Source organism: Neophocaena asiaeorientalis, unplaced genomic scaffold (genome assembly GCF_003031525.2).
Source record: "Neophocaena asiaeorientalis asiaeorientalis breed wild unplaced genomic scaffold, Neophocaena_asiaeorientalis_V1.1 scaffold118, whole genome shotgun sequence".
Taxonomy (NCBI): domain Eukaryota; kingdom Metazoa; phylum Chordata; class Mammalia; order Artiodactyla; family Phocoenidae; genus Neophocaena; species Neophocaena asiaeorientalis.
Genome location: NW_020175528.1, coordinates 2,967,691 through 2,990,972, shown reverse-complemented (window position 1 = coordinate 2,990,972; position 23,282 = coordinate 2,967,691). Strand labels below are relative to the sequence as shown.

General features: G+C 35.6%; 1 protein-coding gene across 5 annotated transcripts in view; it reads left to right on the top strand.

Moving 5' to 3' along the window:
• Positions 1 to 23,282, top strand: part of XRN1 (5'-3' exoribonuclease 1) — a 101,470-nt gene that overhangs the window by 34,144 nt on the left and 44,044 nt on the right. For all 5 annotated transcript variants that reach the window (XR_003006390.1, XM_024769041.1, XM_024769039.1 and 2 more), the window contains 10 exons: positions 52 to 221; positions 1,421 to 1,541; positions 1,641 to 1,739; positions 5,919 to 6,022; positions 8,422 to 8,553; positions 11,256 to 11,418; positions 12,201 to 12,314; positions 14,638 to 14,736; positions 17,151 to 17,266; positions 17,780 to 17,926. Coding sequence is in view for 4 of the 5 variants with exons in the window: in XM_024769041.1 (XP_024624809.1) it covers positions 52 to 221; positions 1,421 to 1,541; positions 1,641 to 1,739; positions 5,919 to 6,022; positions 8,422 to 8,553; positions 11,256 to 11,418; positions 12,201 to 12,314; positions 14,638 to 14,736; positions 17,151 to 17,266; positions 17,780 to 17,926 (1,265 nt within the window). In the remaining variant the exon portion in view is untranslated. The remainder of the gene's footprint in view (positions 1 to 51; positions 222 to 1,420; positions 1,542 to 1,640; positions 1,740 to 5,918; positions 6,023 to 8,421; positions 8,554 to 11,255; positions 11,419 to 12,200; positions 12,315 to 14,637; positions 14,737 to 17,150; positions 17,267 to 17,779; positions 17,927 to 23,282) is intronic.

The following is a 23,282-nucleotide window of genomic DNA, read 5'->3' as shown; positions in this document are numbered from 1 at the left end:
GATTACAGAATTTTTGTATTTTTAACCCCTCTCTCCAATCTTTATATTCAGAAGCGATTGTTGGAAGCCATGGAGACATGCAACCACTCCCTGAAAAAAGAAGAGAGGAAAAGAAACCAACATAGTGAGTGCCTAATGTGCTGGTATGATAGCGAGACAGAGTTCACGTACCCCTCTCCATGGCCAGAAAAGTTCCCTGCCATAGGACGATGCTGCGCAAGGTAATGTTGTTTGGTAATTTTTCAACAGAGAGCTCAAAAAAAAAAAAAAAAAGCAAGCTTTTGAATATCTACTTGGAGAATTAACAAATAATTTATGACAGTTGTAGTCAATTGATAATGAATTACATGCAACTTGCCAAGAATCATAGCATCTCTCTCTTTCTCTCTCTCTCTCTCACAGTTGTTTCTATAGTTCTCTGCTTTGGTCCAATTCTGCTTCTCTGTTTTCGTCTTCTGTTAAAGTTGTCCCGCCCCTGTATATATCTGTTCTCCCCCTCAAGAAGTTGTATGAATTTTTGTTTCCATTGCCAGTGTCTGCTCTCAGCATTATTTGACATGCTATGACTTTGCCTCTTATACTCCCCAACCACCCAACTGGAAAGAAGGAGAACAAGAAATAAAAGAGCTCCTTTGGGGGCTTCCCTGGTGGCACAGTGGTTGAGAGTCCACCTGCCGATGCAGGGGACGCGGGTTCGTGCCCCGGTCTGGGAAGATCCCACATGCCGCGGAGCGGCTGGGCCCGTGAGCCATGGCCGCTGAGCCTGCGCGTCCAGAGCCTGTGCTCTGCAACGGGAGAGGCCACAACAGTGAGAGGCCCGCGTACCGCAAAAAAAAAAAAAGAGCTCCTCTGTTTCTTGCCTCAAACCTATTTCTACTTTCTCTTCCTCATTAAGATGTCTTCCTTGTTTTTTCTCTTCTCTCATCTTCTCTGCAAATAATATCTAGATGGCAGTTGTGTTGCAGATAAAGTAAACATTTCTCAGTTATGATTTTTCCTTTAGTTAAAGCAAAGAGAAAGATGAAATAGACATTATAAAATGTTTATTTTCCATTCTGGGTTTTGGAACATGGAGGATATAGAGATTTGTAGTATGTTTTGTATGTTCCTTTAGTATAAAAATCATGTATATATACATATATAATTTATATATTTTATATATATTATATTTTTATATATTATATATTTTTTTAAATTAATGGGGAGGATGTCCACTCAGTATCTTACAGGCATGGTTGTGTCTGGATCAATATCAATGAAGAATCTGCTGCTCTATATTTTCTTTCTCTTAAAGGACGAATTGTTAGTTCTCCTGTTAAAAGCAAGGAGGACTCTGGCAAAATACTGAAGGGAATGCTGAAAACCTGTGATTGCTTGTAATGTATGAATTTTAAATTAAATGCCTCCATTTATTTTCTAGGTATAGAATAATATCATTAGATGCTTGGCGTGTAGACATAAGCAAAAACAAAATAACCAGGGTTGACCAAAAGGCATTATATTTCTGTGGATTTCCTACTTTGAAACACATCAAACACAAAGTCAGTGGCTATTTATTTTCATAAAATTTTTTCACTTTATTGAATGTGAAGTGATTATGGAAAAAAAATTAAAATTAAACTCTATGACTTCTTTTAAAGTTTTTTTTGAAAAAAAGTGGGGTTCAAGTATTCCAGCAAAGCAGTCGTGGAGAAAACATGATGTTGGAAATATTAGTGAATACAGAATCAGATGAACTTGTAAGTATTTTCTTCATTATATATTTCTTAGGTGCTTATTATGCATAAAACTGTTTTAGCTGCAACGTGTTTTCCAAAGTGGTATAACATGTAGTAACTCCAGAAGTTCACAGGAAATAAGGATAAAGTAAAGAGACATTTACACAAATTAAAGGACATATATAATTGTGACATAATGAGCAAAAAAAATGCTGTAGGAATTTGAAGAGGAGATGAGCTGTGTGAGCTAAAGATTAAGTACAGATCTGTAAATGAAAATAGGCTTGAGCTGGGTGCTTAAAAGAAAGATTATCACAAAGAGGAAAAAGGAGGGGAAAGGTATTCCAGTTGAAAAGAATAACATGAGCTGGGAGTTACAGTAAAAAATAAATGTGATACATTATCTTATTTTTTTTAACCTTTTTGTATGTCTGAATTTTTTTTTTTTTTAGAGTAAATGTGATGTATTTGAGGAGAAGGAATAGATAAACCTGACTGAATCAGAGGACTTGTATTGGGAAATAGTAGACAATAAGGTTGAAAAAACAGATTGAGGCCAGATTATGGAGGACCTTGAATACCAGGCTAAGGAGTTTGGACTTATTTTTCATGACTGTTATCTTGAAATTGGTATTTTCATAAAGATTAATTTGGCAATAAAGATATATAAAGATATATTTGGCAATATAGTAGACTAAAGTGCATACAAAAAAATGGAAGAAAATGGAAAAGCCTGCAAGTTGAGGTTGTGGTTATAGAAGCCTTAGACAATAAGGACATAAACTGTGGAAGTGGTAATAGATCTAGATGAACAGGACTAAATAAAATTCACAAGTTTCATCATTTGTTCAAAAATAGGGGATGAAAAGAAAAATAAAATATTAAATATGAATCACTCTTAGATATCAGACTAATTAACTGAAAAACAATTACTGTTTATTGGAATAAAGAAATTAAAATGGGAGAGGCACTGGCTTGAGGGGATAAATTATCAGTAATAGAATTTTAAGTTGGTACTAGGACATTTAACTGGAGCCGCCCTTTCAGCCTTTCTCAACAGAGTTCCACAAGAGTTTTAAGCCCTCTTGCCCTAAGTCATCCATTCGTTTATAATAGATTAATTTACCTTTTGTGCATTTAGAATGGTACTAGTTATGTACCATCCTTGGAAGAATTGGGGAAATACATAGTCAAATTGTTTTTTGTGTTCTGTGGTTCAGATGAAAAACTTCAGTGAAGAAAGGCAACTTATGGGCTTCCCTGGTGGCGCAGTGGTTGAGAGTCCACCTGCTGTTGCAGGGGACGCGGGTTCGTGCCCCGGTCTGGGAAGATCCCACATGCCGCGGAGCGGCTGGGCCCGTGAGCCATGGCCGCTGAGCCTGCACGTCCAGAGCCTGTGCTCCACAACGGGAGAGGCCACAAAAGTGAGAGGCCCGCGTACCGAAAAAAATAAATGAAAAAATAAATAAATAATTTAATTAATTAATTAAAATAGAAAGGCAACTTATACACAGTTGAATACCTGGAGCTAGAGCTTGTAAGGCAATAGGGATATGTAGGGCATTAGCAAGGAAGTGATGGCTGGGGCCTCGGGGCTCATTTCCTTGAAGAAAGGGGATTCTCAGGGTTCAAGGCCCCAGCATGAGGAAGTACCCATGGGTGGAAAGGGTGGAAAAGGAACCAGTAAAAGTTACATAGTGTTCAGAGAAGAAAGAGAATAATTTCCATGTTTAGTAGTGTCACAGAAGCATGGAGTAGATGGTACATACAGTTCAAGAAGAGTGAAAACTAAAATAACGTCTGTGAGTTTGTCCTTTGGGCATCATTACTGGACTTTGAGGATTCCATTCCCATAGGTTGTTGGAGGCAGAAGTCCAATTCCTAAGTACTAATCCGGGACTCGTTAGGTGGGAAGTCAAGGTAGCAAGTCTTAAGCCCTTGGTTAAGAAGTTTATCATTGAAAAGAGGGCTAGAAATATAACTGTAGGTAAAGAAGAGGCAGCTCATTTAGCAAATCCGTACAAAAGAAGAGAGGTAAAGCTAAAGGAGAAAGGAGCTCTTAAAGGCACTGTAGAGGGAAAGGATGTGAAGTGGATTGCCTCTAGGGCTTACGGGAAAGGATTAATCTAGGAAAGAAGGGAAAAGGGTAATTAAGGGAGCCTAGTTCTAATGTTGAAACTTGTTTTATTTATCAGAATAGTCATTCTTTTATATGTTCACTGTAAGAGATGTCTAAATATAGTAAATAAAATAAAAAGTTACCCCCAAAAGTCTAAAAATAGTCATCTCTATTTGTTAAAGAAGTATTTGCTAATAATGATTAAGCATAATGAAAAGAAAAAATGTGAATCAAAATTTATATTTCAACTTCAGTTTCTACCACAAAGTTGTTGTCTTACCAACAGTAATAATAATAATAATGTTTCCTTTTAAGAATTTTTACTTAAGGTATTATTTCATACAGAATATTTATACAGTTGTCCTTCAGTATCCATGGGGTTTTGGTTCCAGGACTCCCCACTGATACCAAAATCTGTGGATGCTCAAGTCTCTTATATAAAATGGTGTAATATTTGCATATGACCTACACACATCCTGCCTTATACTTTAGATCATTTTTACTTATAATATTTAATACAGTATAAATAATTGTAAATACAATGTAAATGCTATGTAAATAGTTGCCAGCATTTGTTGAAACGTTCTGGAGTTTTTTCTTTTTGTTTTTTTTAAATATTCTCCATCAGTAGTTGGTTTAATCTGCAGATGTGGAACCCATGGATACAGAGGGCCAACTGTGCAGCGTTTTATAGTTTAAAAAAGCTTTTGTGTATATTATTTTATCCTTAAATAAATATTGTGAGGTAGATGTTATAACTTCTTCTCATAAAAGAAAACTGATCTCAGTGGGATTAAAGGATTTGCCTAAGAGTCCATAGCTGAAGAGAGGCAGAACCCAATTTTGGACCCATAGTTTCTAACTTGAAATAAGTCTAGTGTTCTTATTTAATTATACCAGCCACAAACTGAAATGAATTACATATTTTAGATTCTGTTTTATGCTATCTGATTATTTGATATGAAATAATAATAGCCCTTTTCTAGACATCTATGCTGTTCTTTTCACTTTTCTCAGTTTCCATGAGAAAAATAAGCTGATAATCATGAGAATAATGGAATCATAGAATTTTACAACTGGACGGAATTTTGTGAGGCAACTAATCCAGCTCATTAATTTTACAAATTAAAAAACTTAAATGGAGATTGGAAAAGGGACATTCACTCAGCTAGTTAGCAGCAGACCTAAGAACCTAGGTTTCTTGCTGAACATTATTTCTACTAATGTTGGCTGTTATTTTGAACAGTAATACTCACATTATAGGTCAGTGTTCTTCTGTTTGATTTTACTGAAACCTGTTCTCTCGCCAAGCAATTTCACTTAGGATTAAAATCAGTGGGCCATCCTTCACTAATAACTGCCAGTGCTGTTGAAAAAATGAGGAGGCAAGCTTCCTAGTGTTGAGATGTTTATACTGCAGAAAATTACTGTTAAGTTGGTCATAGTTCCCTTCTAGTAAGAAGAGATTGGCAGAGGGGAAGGTAAAGTTGGTAAACTTACACAGATTCATAATAAATTAAAGAATAAAGAAAGGCAGGTAAGTAAAAACAACTGAAAAAAAAATTTTTTTTAAGGAGGACTTCTCTGGTGGTCCAGTTGTTAAGACTCCACGCTTCCACTGCAGGGGGCTAGGGTTCAATCCCTGGTCAGGGAACTAAGATCCTGCATGCTGCGTAGCGTGGCCAAAAAAAATTTTTTAATAAAAATAAATAAATAAACTTAAAGGAAAGGGAAAAAAACAAAAATCTAAAAGAACAGAAATTCTGGAAAATGTACTAGAAAGACAGAGAGTAGTTGGCAATAAAGGCACAACTTAGAGAAGAGAAATTTTAAAAACTGAATTCAAGTGGATGGAACAATTAAGTGGGAATAAAGCTGAGAAGAGCAGTTACTAATAGGGAATAATTGGCCTGAGCCATCAAATAATATTTTATATCTGTTTTAATTATTAAGGCATGGTTTTTATAGATTTTAAATACACTGTTATAAACACAAGCCAGTTTTAATTATTTAATTTTGCCTCTGTAAAATTCTCTCTTGGACCTAAAACATGAATGAACTTTTCTGTTTTTACTTTTAAGAGTGTAGAAAATATAGCTTCATCAGTGCTTGGGAAGTCTCTCTTTGTTAATTGGCCTCATCTTGAAGAAGCTAGAGTTGTTGGTGTATCAGATGGAGAAACTAAGTAAGATTTTATTTATAATTTTTAAAGTTTATATGTGTTTTGCTATTTGTTGGCTTTTATTCATACATTTTAACTGATATAATATTTGTAAAATATTTACACTCTATAGTGAAAATGAAAGTCCTCTAATCATACCACTCCAGGTTCAACCACTATTGACAGTTTATTGTACATACCTTGAGATGCATATTTTTTATTAGTATTTTATTTTATTTTTTAAATTAAATTTTATTGGAGTTTAGTTGCTTTATAATGTTGAGATGCATATTTTAGATGCATATATTATTTTTTCCCTTTTGCCTTCTTTTCCTTTCAATAGCTTGGAAGTTCTATATCCTAATTCTTTTCTACCAGTTATCATTATATAAATTAGCAAATATATTTCTTTCTGACAAGAATAAATAGCATATGTAACCTTACCTTTTCCATGCCTTTCCCAGGTTTCATTTAAATAATATATTAAAAAGCACGTATCTTCTAAAAATAATTTCTTAACATTTTATTCAAGTTCACAATCATTTTATCAGTGATTATTTAGACAAGCTATTCTTTGTCATCTTTTACTTGGTCTGATATCTTGTTCTTTTGTTATTTTTCATGTCTAGAACTTTCTAAAGTAATTTTTTTTTCAGAGAAAATGTGAGGATGTTAATGTTTTCTGAATTATTACATATCCAAAAGGTATTTTTTGTTGTTTTTCTCATGCATAGGTTTAGAGTTAGAGGCCTAATCCTTTTTCCTTAGGTCTCTGCAAACGTATCTCAGTTGTGTTTTGTTGCGTAATTTTGTTGATGAGAAGTCAGTACCAGTATGAACTGGTATTGAACATTCTTTTTTAATCATCAAAATTCAGTTCCCCTGCCTTTTTGATGAAGTACAGTTATCAGTTTTTAGTTTTATGGATCATGCTTTTGGTCTGAGAACTTTTGACCTAGCCCTAGGTCCCAAAGAAGATTTTCTCCAAAAAGTTTTATAGTTTTACCTTCTCCTTTTACATTTAAATCCATGATCCATTTTGAATTAATTTTTATATAAGGTATGAGGTTTGGGTCAAGTTTCATATGTTTACCTATGAATATTGAATTAACTCAAGTACTATTTGTTGAAAAAACTCTCCTTCCGCCATTAGTTTGCTTTTACACCTATGTCAAAAATAAGTTGAGCATATTTGTATGGGTCTACTTGTGGGTTCTCTGTTTTGTTGCATTTGTCTCTATGTCAGTTTTTTATGCCTACACCACATTGTCTTGTTACTGTAGCTATGTAGTAAGTCTTAACCTTAGGTAGAGCGATTCCTTACTTTTTTTTTTTTTTTCAAAATTGTTTTAACTATTTTTGGTCCTTTGCCTTTCTATATATAGTTTAGAATAAATTTTTTTATATTTATAAAAATCTTTGAGAAATTTTGATAGGAATTGTACTAAACTTATAATTTGTGGAGATTTGACATCTTGACTATGTTGAGTCTTCTGATCCAAATGGATAAATGAAGATCCATTTATCTCTCCATTTATTTTAATCTTTGATTTCTTTTATCACTATTTTGTTTCCTCAGCATACTGAACCTGTATATGTTTTGTTAGATTTATACCTACCTAAGTATTTAAAATATTTTGGAGCAACTATAGATAGTATTATGTTTTCAATTTCAGTTTCCCCAGCTAGTATATAGAAATATAATTGATTTCTGTATGTTGATTTTATATCCTAGGACCTGGCTAAACTTACTTCCCTGCCTTTTTTCTTAAAGTCCAAGCTAGTTATTTTTTAGAATTCTGAATTTACCTAGTTGATTCCTCTTAGTGTCATTTAAGTTGGTCCTCCATCCCACATGTTTCCTGTAAACTGGGAGTTAGGTATAGTGGCTTGATTAGAATCAGTTAAACTTTTTTAGCAAAACTACTTCATTGGGGCTTCCCTGCTGGCACAGTGGTTGAGAGTCCGCCTGCCGATGCAGGGGACATGGGTTCGTGCCTCCGTCCGGGAAGATCCCACATGCCGCAGAGTGGCTGGGCCCGTGAGCCATGGCTGCTGAGCCTGCGCATCTGGAGCCTGTGCTCCTCAACGGGAGAGGCCGCAACAGTGAGAGGCCCGCGTACCGCCAAAAGAAAAAAAAAACTTTATTGAATTTGAGAGTATTAATTCTTTAAAAATTTATATTTTTATTATATATTTAGTTTAATTTCTTATAGAGAAAGAATTGTAATTTGTTTTAAATTTTGATTAAAATTTTTTACAAATGTTCTGAAATTCATATTACAATTTTAAAAAAGGAGGCTTTTGGTTTTTTGGGTTTTTGCCGTTATACCATGTAGAAATCTTTTCACTTTGAAGACTCACACTACTAGAACTCTATATTAAACCACAAATTTGCGGGTAATATAATTTTAATTTTTAAGGTTTTACTTGGAAGAACCTGCAGGAACACAGAAGCTTTATTTGGGAAGAAGTGCACCACCCTCTAAAGTGGTCCATCTTGGAGACAAAGAACAATCTAACTGGACAAAAGAAGTACAAGGAATTTCAGAATAGTGAGTGTCATAAATAGTATTTAATGTCATTGAACTAGAATGTGGTGGTCTAATGTACTTATTTTTTAACTTATTTTCCACTTAGTGTGATTACTCTGAATACTGACTGCATCTTCATTTTATGGTCTAAAAAAGTAATGAGTTCTAATTTAAAATAAAATCTGGTTAGCAGCAGTTAGAGCCTTGCCCAGTTTGTCACTAAAATACTTCATGATGTACAAAAAAAAAAAAAGAAAATACCTAGTCACTTACACTAGGAATACACAGTTCATAAGTTGCCTGAATTTGAGAGTTAATTTCACTAACCATAAGGCCATTGAATTTCTTGGCTACATGTAACTAATAAAAATAGGAGGGCATACTCTCCTTTGTTCTTCACCCTTCCCTCCTCCCTACTCCCCTCCTCCCTATACCCAAGTCCCTTACGCTCTGAATTCAGAAATGCAAGGTCTATACCAACTAAGTAAAGAAGAAGCTAACCCTCCTTGGAATGCTAATTTTCAAGGTGCTTTGTGTCCCATGATCCCCCCTTAACAGTACCTCTCCTTTTTCATCCAAACACTAGAATTTCCTAAACCAAAACAGAATAATAGAAACTGGCAGTGGCACGTGAAATGGTGTTATAAATGTATATCCGTCAGCCCTCCTGTTCATACTGTAATAGCATCCATTGATAAATGGGAACTCAAGGAGACACCTCTTCTACAATTATAGGAACTAATACCAGGCCATAATATCCTTATTCAAAGATGATTAAACAGGAAATATGTAAAAAGACCATGAAAAGCTATCCAACATAAAAGGAGATGAACACAGCTGTCAGGGGGAGAAGAGCATTTTTGGCCTCCCAATAGTGTAAGTTAGATACCCCTGTCATAGCTCACATCATTCTGAATTTTATTTTATAGCACATAAATAGAATCATAATAATAAATTTATGAATGTGGTTACTTTAAGACTCTTTTCATAGATAGTAGGCTCCATAAGGGTAGGGAACATATCTGGTTTTTTCACCATAATTTTAATTTTGCTATATAAAATATATGTATATATAATAATGTTATTTAACTATATACTATGTAACTATATATATATAGTGTATGTTATATAATACATATATTTTTGTATAAACACATATACGAAAATAAAATTATGATTTCTATAATGAGCTCAGTAGATGGTCTGAATAGTAATATGGGCATACTGAAAACTGAATCAGTGGGCTAAAAGATCAAGCTGAGGAATTCCTTCAGCACATAGTACACAAAGAGATGAAAATAGTATAGTCAGAATTTCTGATATGTAGCTGAGAGGAATTCTAGAAAGAGGAAATGGAAAGGAGACAAGAAAATATCCCTCACGTGAAGAATGATTGCATCTTCATATCAGGAATCAGCACACTTTTTCTGTAAAGGCCAAATAGTAAATACTTTAGGCTTTGTAGACTTTACAGTTTTTGTAAACAACTTCTCAACTCTGTTGTTATATCACAAAAGCAGCCATAGATATTAAATAAATGATTGACTGTGTTCCAGTAAATTTTATTTATAAGAATAGGAGGCAGTCTGGATTTAGCCCATTACCATAGTTTGCCAACCCCTACTTTAGACTGAAAAGGCCCACTGAATGCCCCTCCCTGTCAATCTCTATTTTCTGTCTTTCTGGATTTACCTATTCTGGATGTTTCATATAAATAGAGTCACATAATATGTGACCTTTTGTGTCTGGCTTCTTTCACTTAGCATGTTTAGGGGGTTCATATACATTGTAGTATATGTCAACACTTATTTCTTTTTATGGCCAAATATTTCATTGTATGGTTATACCACCTTCTGTTAATGCATTCATCTGTTGGACATATGGCTTCTTTCCACCTTTTTGCTATTGTGAATAGTGCTGTTATGAGCATAGGTCTATAAATATTTGTTTGATTACTTGTTTCCAGTTCTTTGGTTACATACTTAGGAGTGGAATTGCCAGGCTGTTTGGCAGTTCTCTGTTTAACTCTTTGAGGAACTGTGAAACTGTTTTACATTCCCATCAGCAGTATACAAGTGTTCCAGTCTCTCCACATCCTTTCCAACACTTTTTTTTTTTTTTTTGGCTGTGTTGGGTCTTCGTTGCTATACGTGGGCTTTCTCTAGTTGTGGCGAGTGGAGGCCACTCTTCGTTGCAGTGCACGGGCTTCTCATTGTGGTGGCTTCTCTTGGTGCAGAGCACGGGCTCTAGGCGCACAGGCTTCAGTAGTTGTGGCACACGGGCTCAATAGTTGTGGCTCACGGGCTCTAGACCACAGGCCCAGTAGTTGTGGCACATGGGCTTAGTTGCTCCATAGCATGTGGGATCTTCCCAGACCAGGGCTTGAACCCGTGTCCCCAGCACTGGCAGGCTGATTCTTAACCACTGCGCCACCAGGGAGGTCCCACAGCGCTTCTTGTTTTCAGTTTTTTGTTATAGCCAGCCTAGTGGGTATGAAACACAGGAGTTTCTTGCAACTCTATGAGTTCTTGTTTAATCTTACAGACTTTGGAAAAGGTAGCCACAGGATAATGCAAAAAGTCTTAAGTTAGGTACTCAGAACTGCTAGCATATTTATTTAAAGTTTATTTAAGCATTTGATTATGAGTTGGTAGTTTGAATGATGGTTATCATCTTAGAATATATGCACACTCATACACATCTATATTTATTTTTTCTTTGAGCTACCTGAGAAGAAAAGGAATAATAATAAATGAAACATCTGCAGTTATATATGGTCAGTTACTCACAGGTCGTAAATATCAAGTAAATCAAAATGGTGAAGTCCGTCTAGAGAAACAGTGGTCAAAACAAGTTCTTCCATTTGTTTATCAAACTATTGTCCAAGTAAGTCTCCTTCAGGTCCCAATTCTATCTTAATGTACACTGTTGCACACTGTATAAAGAAAACACTGTATCATATTAATATGCAGCAATATATGATAGATATTATTATTTAATGTAATTTGCAAAATACTGTAGTGTTTAAAAGGAGTATAACATGCTCAGACACTCATTCTGTGTATGGTTAGGAAACTTTTCTTTTGTATTTATTTATTATTCTCACAAAAAGTTTGCTTTAAATAAATTAGTAAATACAAAAAGCATTTGCTTTTGTGTTCGTGATCTTAGATGTTGTAAGGGGACAAATTTTTTTAAATGCATGTAGTGATCTTGTAATTTGGGGGAAGCAGTATAGCATAGTGATTAAGAGTACTGACTGAGTTGACTTCTTAGCCATATGACCTTGGGCAAGATCACCTTGCTGTGCTTTAGTGTCCTCATCTATAAAGTGGGGCTAGTAATGGTCTCTGCCACAGAGGGTTGTCTTCAGGATATGAAGAAAATGAAATGAACTACTGTAATGAACTTCATTAGTGAAGTTCACTAATGAAATGAACTAATGAAATGAACTTCAGGAAATGAACTAATAAATGTGTAAAGTACCTAGAAGAGTGTCTGGCATATAAGGAGATAATAAATTTTAGATTCTGGTATTGTTATGTAGAAAATCTTTACATTTGACATTTGTAGACAGCATAGTCATAACCCCATAGGAAAAAATCTTGATATGCAGTCTATAGAAATTTTGACTGTAACGATTCACTTTTATATTTCATTCTACATAGGACATCCGAGCTTTTGACTCCCGTTTCTCCAATATTAAAACATTGGATGACTTGTTTCCTCCTAGAAGTATGGTCTTTATGCTGGGAACACCCTATTATGGATGCACTGGAGAAGTTAGTACCTGTTATTATTACTATTAAATTTCTTTATGGTTTCAAGTTAATACAGTTATTTAACTTCTCTTCATTTAGGCATAAAATAAAATGTAATACTGAAGGGGAAAAAAAGAGTTCATTCATCTAATTTATAAACACAATATTTGGCTATATATCTTTAGTGTTGAGCACACTGAGATCAGGAGGTGGTGGAAGAAGAATTCAGATTCTAATCTCTTTTTTCATAGGTTTATTTATTGTAGTATGGATGAAGCAATTCTGAAATTATTTTCAATGTATTATTGGGTTGATGAATTGATAAATGTGTTGACGTTTTGGGGAACTCCAGCTCTCACATGGGAAAAGGTACTTGTAAGTATAGAACAGGAGAATGCAAGAAAGGACCTGTGGGGACAGATTAGAATTGGAGGTATTAATGTGAACTCATGATTGCTAAAATACTTTATACGTGCGTATGTGTATGTATATAGGCACATGTATATGGGTATATTTATGTATGTTTGTAGATATATGAATGCATATGTGCCTATACGTACATATATTTTCTAGCCCTATTTGCTCATGAGGATTGGAAGCAAAGATACCCTGGTAGCATGTAACACTCTGATCTTGATCTCTAACACCATATCCCACAAAAAGGAACTGGCCTTCTCAGAGAAATGGCTGATTACAGGGCTGAGGCAGAATAAGTACACGATGAGCCTAGAACTACTAGTTATGCGGGAAAGCAAGGAGGTACTCACAAGAATGATGTGAGCATATGACAAACACAGTTACCAGGTTGAAGAGGCTCCTACCAGCCAAACCTGGGACTGTTTAAGTACCAAAGTAATCGAGTACATATTGAATTATAAACCATCAGGGGCAGGGAATAGGAATGCATGATTCCATAGTGATAATAAATAGGTAAATAAATGGAGAAAGGAAAGACTTTTGCTTATATTATCATGTCAGGGATAATTGTGGAGGGAATGAGGGAGTTGGAAAACCATCATTTAACAAGCATAATGATACAGATTGAATCAGGCAACAATCATCATTGGAAGCTAAATCTAAGGGGAATTTTTGATCAGGAGCAAGATATTTTCATGGTCTTAGAAAGTGTCTCCCCACAGATTGTTTATTTAGTTGCAAGGAAAACAAAAAACTATAATTGTACAGTAAAGAAATTGAGCAACATCTTGATTGTATGATCAAAATTAATATAATAGTGAGGAACAGATGAACATCATGTACCTCCAGATGGGGAACTCTACAAAGGACACATCCTCTGTGCACTATTCTGGCTGAGAATATATAGCATTAACCTAATCATGAGAAACACTAGACAAATCCCAAATGTAGAAATGTTTTTAAAAAGTCAGGGTAGGGGGCTTCCCTGGTGGCGCAGTGGTTGAGAGTCCGCTTGCCAATGCAGGGGACACGGGTTCGTGCCCCAGTCCGGGAGGATCCCACGTGCCGCGGAGCGGCTGGGCCTGTGAGCTATGGCCGCTGGGCCTGCACGTCCGGAGCCTGTGCTCCGCAACAGGAGAGGCCACAACAGTGAGAGGCCCGCGTATCGCAAAAAAAAAAAAAAAAAAAGTCAGGGTAGAGAGGGAGGAATGAACTATATTCTTCAAAATGTCAGTGTGTGAAAGACAAAGGCTCTGGATATATTAAAAGAGGCTAAAGAGATATGACAACTAAATACAATATCTGATCCTAGCCTGATCCTGTAGTAGAGGGAGTAAAGAGTTTTCTATAAATATAGGTCACTTTTAGGTCAACTGACAAAACTGGTGTGTGGACAGTGGATTAGATAAAAGTATTGTGTCGTAAATTTATGTATTTAATAACTGTACTGTGGTAATATAGTAAAATATCCTTCTTAGGAAATATGCACCAAAGTATTTAGGGATAATGGACATGATATATATAATATACCCTCAGAAAGTTTCAAAAAATAATTATGTGTATGTAAATACACACATAGAGCACAAATGTTAAATGGAGTTAAATGTCGATAATAGGTGAATCTGGGTAAATGTTATTTGACTTGTTTTATTTTTGCAACTTTTTGGTAGTTTGAAATTATTTGCAAATTAAAGTTAATTTTTTTTAAAAGGCTGGTTAACAACTGGTTAAAGCAAGGTACAATGACTCAAATTTATAAGCACATCCACTTACAAATTCAAAGAAAATTTCCACTATCTACTTTTATTGTCTTACTGTATTTCAGAAATACTAAACACTACTCAAATAAGTAGAAAAACAAGTAAATAAAATGTAGTGAAAGAGACTAAAACATACTGTGATTTTTTTTTTTTTTTTTCCCTCCAAGGTTCAGGATTCAGGGGATGTGATTACAGAAGGCAGGATTCGTGTGGTTTTCAGTATTCCATGTGAACCCAATCTTGATGCTTTAATACAAAACCAGCATGTGAGTACTATAGTCCATGTGATTTAATTTAGAATTGATTACCTTTAAAAGTGTTAGAAAGATATTTTTGGTACCTCCTTTGAATTATTGCAAATATTTTATTTAACACTGATTAAATTCTCTCACAGTTGCATCTAGTATTAGTTAAAAATAAGTGGAATCTGTGCTCAAAACTTCATGCAAATCTTTGGGGGAAAAACTGCTGAGATCCCACTGTTAATCTATAATGGTTGTTGTTAATGGTTGTTGGTAGTGTGGCTTGTGGGATCTTAGTTCCATGACCAAGGATTGAACCCAGGTCCTCAGGAGTGAGAGCTCGGAGTCCTTACCTGTGGACCGCCAGGGAATTCCCAGTGGCACATTGATTAGCATACCCTCTGGGAATAGACTTGGGTTTTTTTTAAACCTTTCATAATTAATCAAGGTCTGCATTTTTAGTTACAAGTAACAAATGACCTTCTTGCAAAGGTTATATGTCCCTACTCAGCTAAGGATGAACAGTCCCTAGAGAAAATTGGGAAACTGCACTTAAGTTCATGGCACCCTTTTATTTTTCTCTGTTAAAGTAAGGGGATAATCCCGATATCTATCATTTGTTTTTATTGATTGATTAGATAATTAACTTGACTGAAATTAATTCACATTCAGCCAGACGTTGCTACTTATATTTTATTTTTGCTAGTAGTAAAAATCTAAAACTTCATTTCCTGTGAAATGAGTTTAAGGCATTAGGCATCAGCATACCCGTGAGGAACCTTTATGGAAAGCAGAGAAGTCCCTAAAATCTTGCCATCAGATCTCTTTTGGAGAAATAATTCAGAAGGCATAGTCAGGAAATCAGGAGAGTGGCCCTTTAGATGAAGAAGCTGGAACTCTGTTTGGGAGTCAGTGGAGGCAGAAGAACGTGTTGCTTCATCCCTGGCTTTTTTTAGATCTGACAGAGCCTACCTAATTCTAACGGTACAGTGTTGCTAGGCATGCCTTCTCCAGTATACTTTCTTTCTCTTTACATATTTTCTTTATCTTTTACTCAAGCGTTCTTTCTCTACTTTTTATTTTATAATTTCTAGGATATTTGTGGTGGTTTAATTAACTTTAACTATACCATAATCCAATATTTTTCAAAAGGAGTACTAATTGTATTTTGAGCAGGACTACTGTGTGTTAAATAGGACTGCCCTGTATATGGCAAGACAATTGGCATCTTGGTGCCTGGACACTAAGTGTTCTTAACCTGTGTCAATTATTGTAACTGAATGTGCCTCAACACATTTTCAGATACTTATTAGAAAAGTGGTACTACCTGTGATAGAGAACTATTGCCTTAATTCTTCCTTTATATTCTGAAATTATTTCTATATCTGATAATATTTTTGATTGTGTTGCATTCTTTACTAGCATATTAATGTATTTTAATAGTGACTTTATGTACCAGGCCACTAAAAAAATTTATCCATTTAGGGGTCATTGTGGACATGATCATTAAAACAATAATGGTGGAAAATAATTCCTTACCATTCTCTGTAAATTTTGTTTGCTGATGATAAAATATCCTTACATTCCCATGAAATAAGAATATAAAATATTTGTATAATTTATTAAATATAGTATATTTATATATTCATTTACATGAACATAGTATATGAAATCCATATAAAATAAGTGTGTATTATTATTATTACATACATAATGTTAGGAGTATATGGTAGCTTACCATAGTTGGTACTGGATTTGTGAGTAATTTACTTCCTGGTTAAAAATTGTACGATCTGGTAATTTTTTTTTGAATTTGACTGTCTTCATAGTTTCTTCCCGTAAGTACACAAATAAAGGTTACATTTCATTGACTGAATTATATTAACAATGTATTAATTATGAGCCTATTCATACTTATTTTCATATGATAAATGATTCGGGGAAACAAATATTACTTAAATCTATATATGAAGGACACTCAGTTTTGCTCAGTAGCAACTATTTTGATGACATACTCATGTTTTAATTCAATGTAATAATTATCAAGACGTCAATTTTTCCCAGGTATTTTACCAGGTCCTTCTTAGAACATGAAAATTAATTTTTTAAAAATCGTTCTTGCCTACAGAGTTTGCCATTTAATACTTACTGTAGAGTTTATTTCTTGAGGCAGTTTCACAAACTGTATGTTTCCTCCCCCTTTCATTCATCCTTGGGAATTCTGTTCTTTAAGGAGAGAGAGGAGCAGAAATATTCTGCCTATAAATCCTTTAACAAAAAGCAGGGTGGGGGGTAATAAGTCACTTACTTTTGAGAATCCTTACATTGCCACAATCCAAAATGTTAGTGATGTCTTATCTCCAGATTTTAAAGGTAAAGAAATGCTGCTCTAATGCTTTGTGTTTCCATAATTGACCTTTTTGTTTTTATATTTAAAGAAATATTCTATAAAGTACAACCCAGGATATGTGTTGGCCAGTCGCCTTGGAGTGAGTGGATACCTTGTTTCAAGGTTTACAGGAAGTATTTTTATTGGAAGAGGATCTAGGAGAAAGTAAGTTTATGTTAGAGAAATTTACTTAAAGTGACAGAAAAAAATTAAATAATAAAGATAAAATGGTTAATATTTTAGTATTTATTTTCTCTTATTAATTGCTCTGAATTTTCTTTAAAAATTATGCATAGATTCCTCTGATGGTGATCTTTTATCTAAATGGCACATGCTTTAGGTGGTTGGAAAGACAGTTCTTATTTTTAGCAGCTAACAAATTGAACCTTGAAAAAAGGTATCAGATGGTGTGTGTGAATCTCAATTATATATTTCCCTACATTTCCTTATTTCATTCTCCTCTCAATTACATAATCTATTTGTATGCTTTGTTGACTTGGGTTTTGAAGCCTTTCCTCTAGTTTTTCCACTACTGCTACTTTGGAAATAACCATGATAACTAAAACGTAGAAAACCAATCAAGACTAAACTTTTCTAAAAATTGAAAGCAAAGCTTTTTATTCTTTGAACAAAATTTTAAAACTTTTGTGTGTATGTGTGTGTGTGGTTTAAACTCAGCCCTCATGGAGACCATAAAGCAAATGTGGGTTTGAATCTCAAATTCAACAAAAAAAATGAGGAGGTACCTGGATATACTAAGAAAGTTGGAAGTGAATGGATGTATTCATCTGCAGCAGAACAGCTTCTTGCAGAGTACTTGGAGAGGTAAGTGCCTAGCAAGATCCTGCTAGGCGTCCAGAAACGTAGGAATGTGATTAACTATTTTGCCTTGCTGATAAGAAAAATGTTTCCTTTAGTAAAATGTGACGTATGTTAATATAAACTTAATTTACTGTCATGAAGCATCCTAGCCACTAGTTACAATAGAGTAGAAAAATACTGTACTTATATTATTCAAAATTAAAAAGGATGATGAGAACTGGCCTCCTTTTAATTAAAAATTTCCTTAACTTACTATCGTAAGTTATTCACTACTCTGCATGTCTGTGTCAGTAGTAAGAGGATTGTTATGGATAAACAAAACAACTCTTGGCATAGTGAATTTTCTTAAAACTCCAGCTGGACAATAGATTACTATCCTAGAATCACTGAATTTAATTGCTGAAATAAATAGTCTAAGAAATCAACAAGTCTGAGCTCCTCGTTATAAAAATGAGAACTCTGAGTACCAAGATTTACTGAATTAGTGTCAACGATTCATAGGAAATGCTGTACTTCTGATTAGCAGTTGAATGTTCTGTCCATTGTTCCACTGGTTTCTAACCTTCTTATATTTGAGGATCCCTGTATTAGTTTCCTAGAGCTGCCTTAACAAAATACCACAAACTGGTTGGCTTAAAACGACAGAAATTTATTGTCTCACAGTTCTGAACACCAGAGTCCAAAATCAAGATGTTGATAGGGCCATGCCTCCCCTGAAGGTGCTAGGGAAGGACCTGTTCCATACCTGTCTCCTAGCTTCCTGTAGCCTCACGAGTTTTGTTCCTTAGCCTATAGATGCATCACCCCAATCTTCCATCTTCACATGGTTTTCTCCTTATGTGTCTTCATATCATCTTTTTTTTAAATTTTATTGGAGTATAGTTGATTTACAATGTTGTGTTAGTTTCAGGTGTACAGCAAAGTTATTCAGTTATACGTATACATATATTCATTCATTTTTAGATAATTTTCTCTTACAGGTTATCACAGAATATTGAATAGAGTTCCCTGTGCTATACAGTATGTCCTTGTTGGTTATCTATCTTATATAAGTAGTGTGTGTATGTTCATCCCAAGCTCCTGATTTATCCCTCCCCGCCACATTTCCCCTTTGGTAACCATAAGTTTGTTTGGATACCTGTAAGTCTGTTTCTGTTTTGTAAATAAGTACATTTGTATCATTTTTTTAAAAATTAGATTCCACATATGAGTGATATCATATATTTGTCTTTGTCTGACTTGCTTCACTTAGTATGATAATCTCTAGGTCCATCCATGTTACTGCAAGTGGCATTATTTCATTCTTTTTTATAGCTGAGTAATATTCGATTGTACATACGTACCACATCTTCTTTATCCATTTCTCTGTTGATGAACATTTAGTGTCCATACGTTTGTCCTCTACATCTGTGTCTCAATTTCTGCCCTGCAAACTGGTTCATCTGTAAAATTTTTCTAGGTTCCACATATATACAATAATATACAATATTTGTTTTCCTCTTTCTGACTTACTTCACGTTGTATGACAGTCTCTAGATCCATCCATGTCTCAACAAATGACCCAATTTTGTTCCTTTTTATGGATGAGTAATATTCCATTGTATATATGTACCACATCTTCTTTATCCATTTGTCTGTTGAAGGACATTTAGGTTGCTTCCATGACCTGGCTGTTGTAAATAGTGCTGCAATGAACATTGGGGTGCATGTGTCTTTTTGAATTATGGTTTTCTCAGGGTATATGCCCAGTATTGGGATTGCTGGGTCATATGGTAGTTCTATTTTTAGTTTTTTAAGGAACCTCTATACTCTTCTCCATAGTTGTTGTTCCAATTTACATTCCCACCAACAGTGTAAGAGGGTTCCCTTTTCTCCACACCCTGTCCAGTGTTTACTGTTTGTGGAATTTTTGCTGATGGCCATTCTGACCCATGTGAGGTAATAGCTCATTCTAGTTTTGATTTACATTTCTCTGATAATTAGCGATTTGAGCATCTTCTCATGTGCTTTTTGGCCATCTTTATGTCTTCTTTGGAAAAATATCTATTTAGATCTGCCCATTTTTTGATTGGGTTGCTTATTTTTTTGATATAGAGCTACATGAACTGTTTGTGTATTTTGGAGATTAATCCCATGTCAGTCGCTTCATTTGCAAATATTTTCTCCCGTTCTAAGGGTTGTCTTTTCGTTTTGTTTATGGTTTCCTTTGCTGCATATCATCTTTCCTTTGTTTCTGTCTCTGTGCCCAAATTTCCCCTTTTTATAAGGACACCAGTCATATTGGATTAGGGCCTATCCTAATGACATTTTAGTTTGATTACTTCTTTTAAAATCCTATTTCAAAATAAAGTCAGATTCTGAGGTACTAGGAGTTGGGACTTCAGTTATGTCTTATGTTGGGGTGGGGGTGGGGGAGACACATTTCAACTGCATATTACCATCTAAAAATTTAGATAATTTCTTCTATTTACCTCCATGTTTCCTTAAAAATGTCATATTTAGACTGCTTTTTCTTGATTTTTCAACTTGACATATGCATTGATTTCATACCATGAATGATGAAGCTTTAGCTTTCTTTTACCAGCCCCACTCCCCATTCCCTTACCTCCCCTACACACATGAACACATTTCCCCTCTCATTATAGTTTTATCACAATTTTTTAAATTAAATCAGTTCTTAAGGTTTAGTTGATTAAGGTAAATGTAAATGGTCACCTCTGGATCTTGTAGAGTATTGCATTTCCTTTCTTGTACACACTTTTGTTCTTTTCTTTGTTGTTTATTCATTTGTTCTTATCTATGTTCACGTAACCAATGCGGCCCCAAACTCTGTGCCATAGCTGGAAAACTTAATACAGTCAAACAGGTCATGTGACCTCTCAGTTCCATTTTCTTCTTGTATACTTCCTCTTAAAACTGTCTTTCTTCCTGCTTCAGTTTGAACTAATTGCTCTCCTGGGCTATTGTACAGCTTTCATTCAAGTTTCTCTTTACTCTCATCCTAGGAATTCCCTTCACCATTCTTCTGCATAGGATTCCTTTATTTCCTGGCTTTCATGCTTTATTCCTTCTGATTTATGTCTCCATTTTGATGGAGCACTTACGCCAGTGGCTTCCTGAGAAAGCTTACATGTCTGGAAATTTCTTTAAACCTCCCTGATACTTGGTTGATAGCTCGCCTGGGTCTAGAATCCTAGATTGCAAATTATTTTCCTTCAGAATTTGAAAAGCACTGCTCCATTCTCATGTTTCCTTTGCTGCCAAGAAGCCTTGTGTTATTCTGATTCTTAATCTTGGTGCATGATCTGTTTTTCATTTTCTGAAACCTTTTTAGAATCTTCCCTTTACCAATACTATTTAATAATGTGAAGATGTGTGCCTTGGAATGGGTCTTTTTTCTTTCATTTTGCTGTTCAGCCCTTTCAAACTTGAAACTGATGCCCTTCCATTCTGAGAAACTTTCTTGTATTATTTCTTTGATAATTTCCTCCTCACCATTTTGTTGTTGTCATTCTCTCTTTCTAGGACTCTTTTTTTTTTTTTTTTTTGCGGTACGTGGGCCTCTCACTGCTGCGGCCTCTCCCGTTGCGGGGCACAGGCTCCGGATGCTCAGGCTCAGCGGCCATGGCCCACGGGCCCAGCCGCTCCGCGGCATGTGGGATCCTCCCGGACCGGGGCACGAACCCGCGTCCCCTGCATCGGCAGGTGGACTCTCAACCACTGCGCCACCAGGGAAGCCCTAGGACTCCTTTTGATAGATGTTAGACCTTCTGGATTAATTCTCCTAGTTTTCTTACCTCTTTTCATCCGTTTTCTGTATTATACTCCTGTTCTACTCTGTGGGAGATTTCTTCAGCTTTAACTTATTTTTTATTTAATCATTTTTAATTTCTAGAAGTGTTTCCTTATTCTCTTGCATTCCTTTTTTTGTAGCATCTTGTTCTTATAATGAATGAAATGTCTTCTTGTATTTCTCTGAAGATAGTAATCTAGATTTTCTTCTATTCTTAATACTTTCTGTTTACTACAAATTGCTTTTTTTTCCTTTTGTGTTTGATTTGATCTCTTGGAGAGGCCACAACAGTGAGAGGCCCACGTACCGCAAAAAAAAAAAAAAAAAAAAATGCTGACTGGAAATTTAATGTGCTTCAGTGAGGCTTCTCTGGTGGGACTTGGCTGTTTCAGCAGAGCATCTCCAAATATCACTACCTATATGTATATCTTTTCTCTTGAGCTGGGTACTTTTCCCAGAAAGGTATTCTGCAGCCTTTTTCTTGGAGGACAGATATGGAGAACAAAACTGACTTCCAGTGTTCTGGAAATTAACCAGAGTAAGGGGGTCTCATTACATAGTGGATACTGTGGTACACACCCAGATGTCTCTTCACGACTCAGGACCTATTCCCTGGGCAGCAGGAATGCTGCTGTCTCACAGCCCTCAGCAGTGAGCCCTCTTCAGGAATTGCCCGACAGAAGAGAACTGCCTCACCTAAAGTTATGTCCCTTTCCCACAACAGCCACACATCCAGTACCTCATCAACAAGAAGATGCAAAGGCTCAGCCAACCTGATTGCCCCAGTTCAGGATAAGTCTGAGGAGCCATCCTACTTTGAGATCTCTATGCTACTGGCCAAGGAGTTCATTAAGATTGAACCACAGCCCAACTTCTCCCTGTGCCCAATTCCCCTTCCTTCTTTCCCTTCCACAGGTGTTATTTCCACAGAACACACTAATAAACTTTGTCCATGTTTATCTCCATCTCAGAGTCTGCTTCTTAAAGATGTTATACTTCCTAGCCTGCTTCCTAGTGGCATGTTGTATAGTAATATTTTCAGTGATCCCCTGTTTTCAGTAGGGCACCTATCCTCTCTTCCTCATGCCCCACCCATCCAGTTTCCTGTGCCTGGATTACCCAGTGCTCGAGCAGCCCCCATTTAGCCTCTCTGAAAGTAAACTACATGATTTACGCTGAGGTGGAGGTGACTGCCTAACTGCTTATTATACAAAATTTTCAACTAAAAGCCTGTTAAACCCACCCCATACTGCAGCATCAAAATGTACGGAGCCCATATCTCCTGAGCTTTTGCAGACTTCCACAGTTCACATCCACTTGCTTCTTGTTGACTTCCCACCCTGGTGACTTAGGGTACAGCTTATTCCTACCTGTCAAGTCAGTTCATACGTATCTATTCAGTTTTCAGTTTCTAAAATTTCGTTAACTCGACATGTACTATCAGATTCTCTGCTTCTCTCTTCATCTGTCTTTATAGGTCCATGCCCTTTTTTATACTTTACTATTCTTTTAGCAGGCTGGGAAGGGAGCAGAAATAAGCACATGTGTTCAGTCTGCTACGTGTAT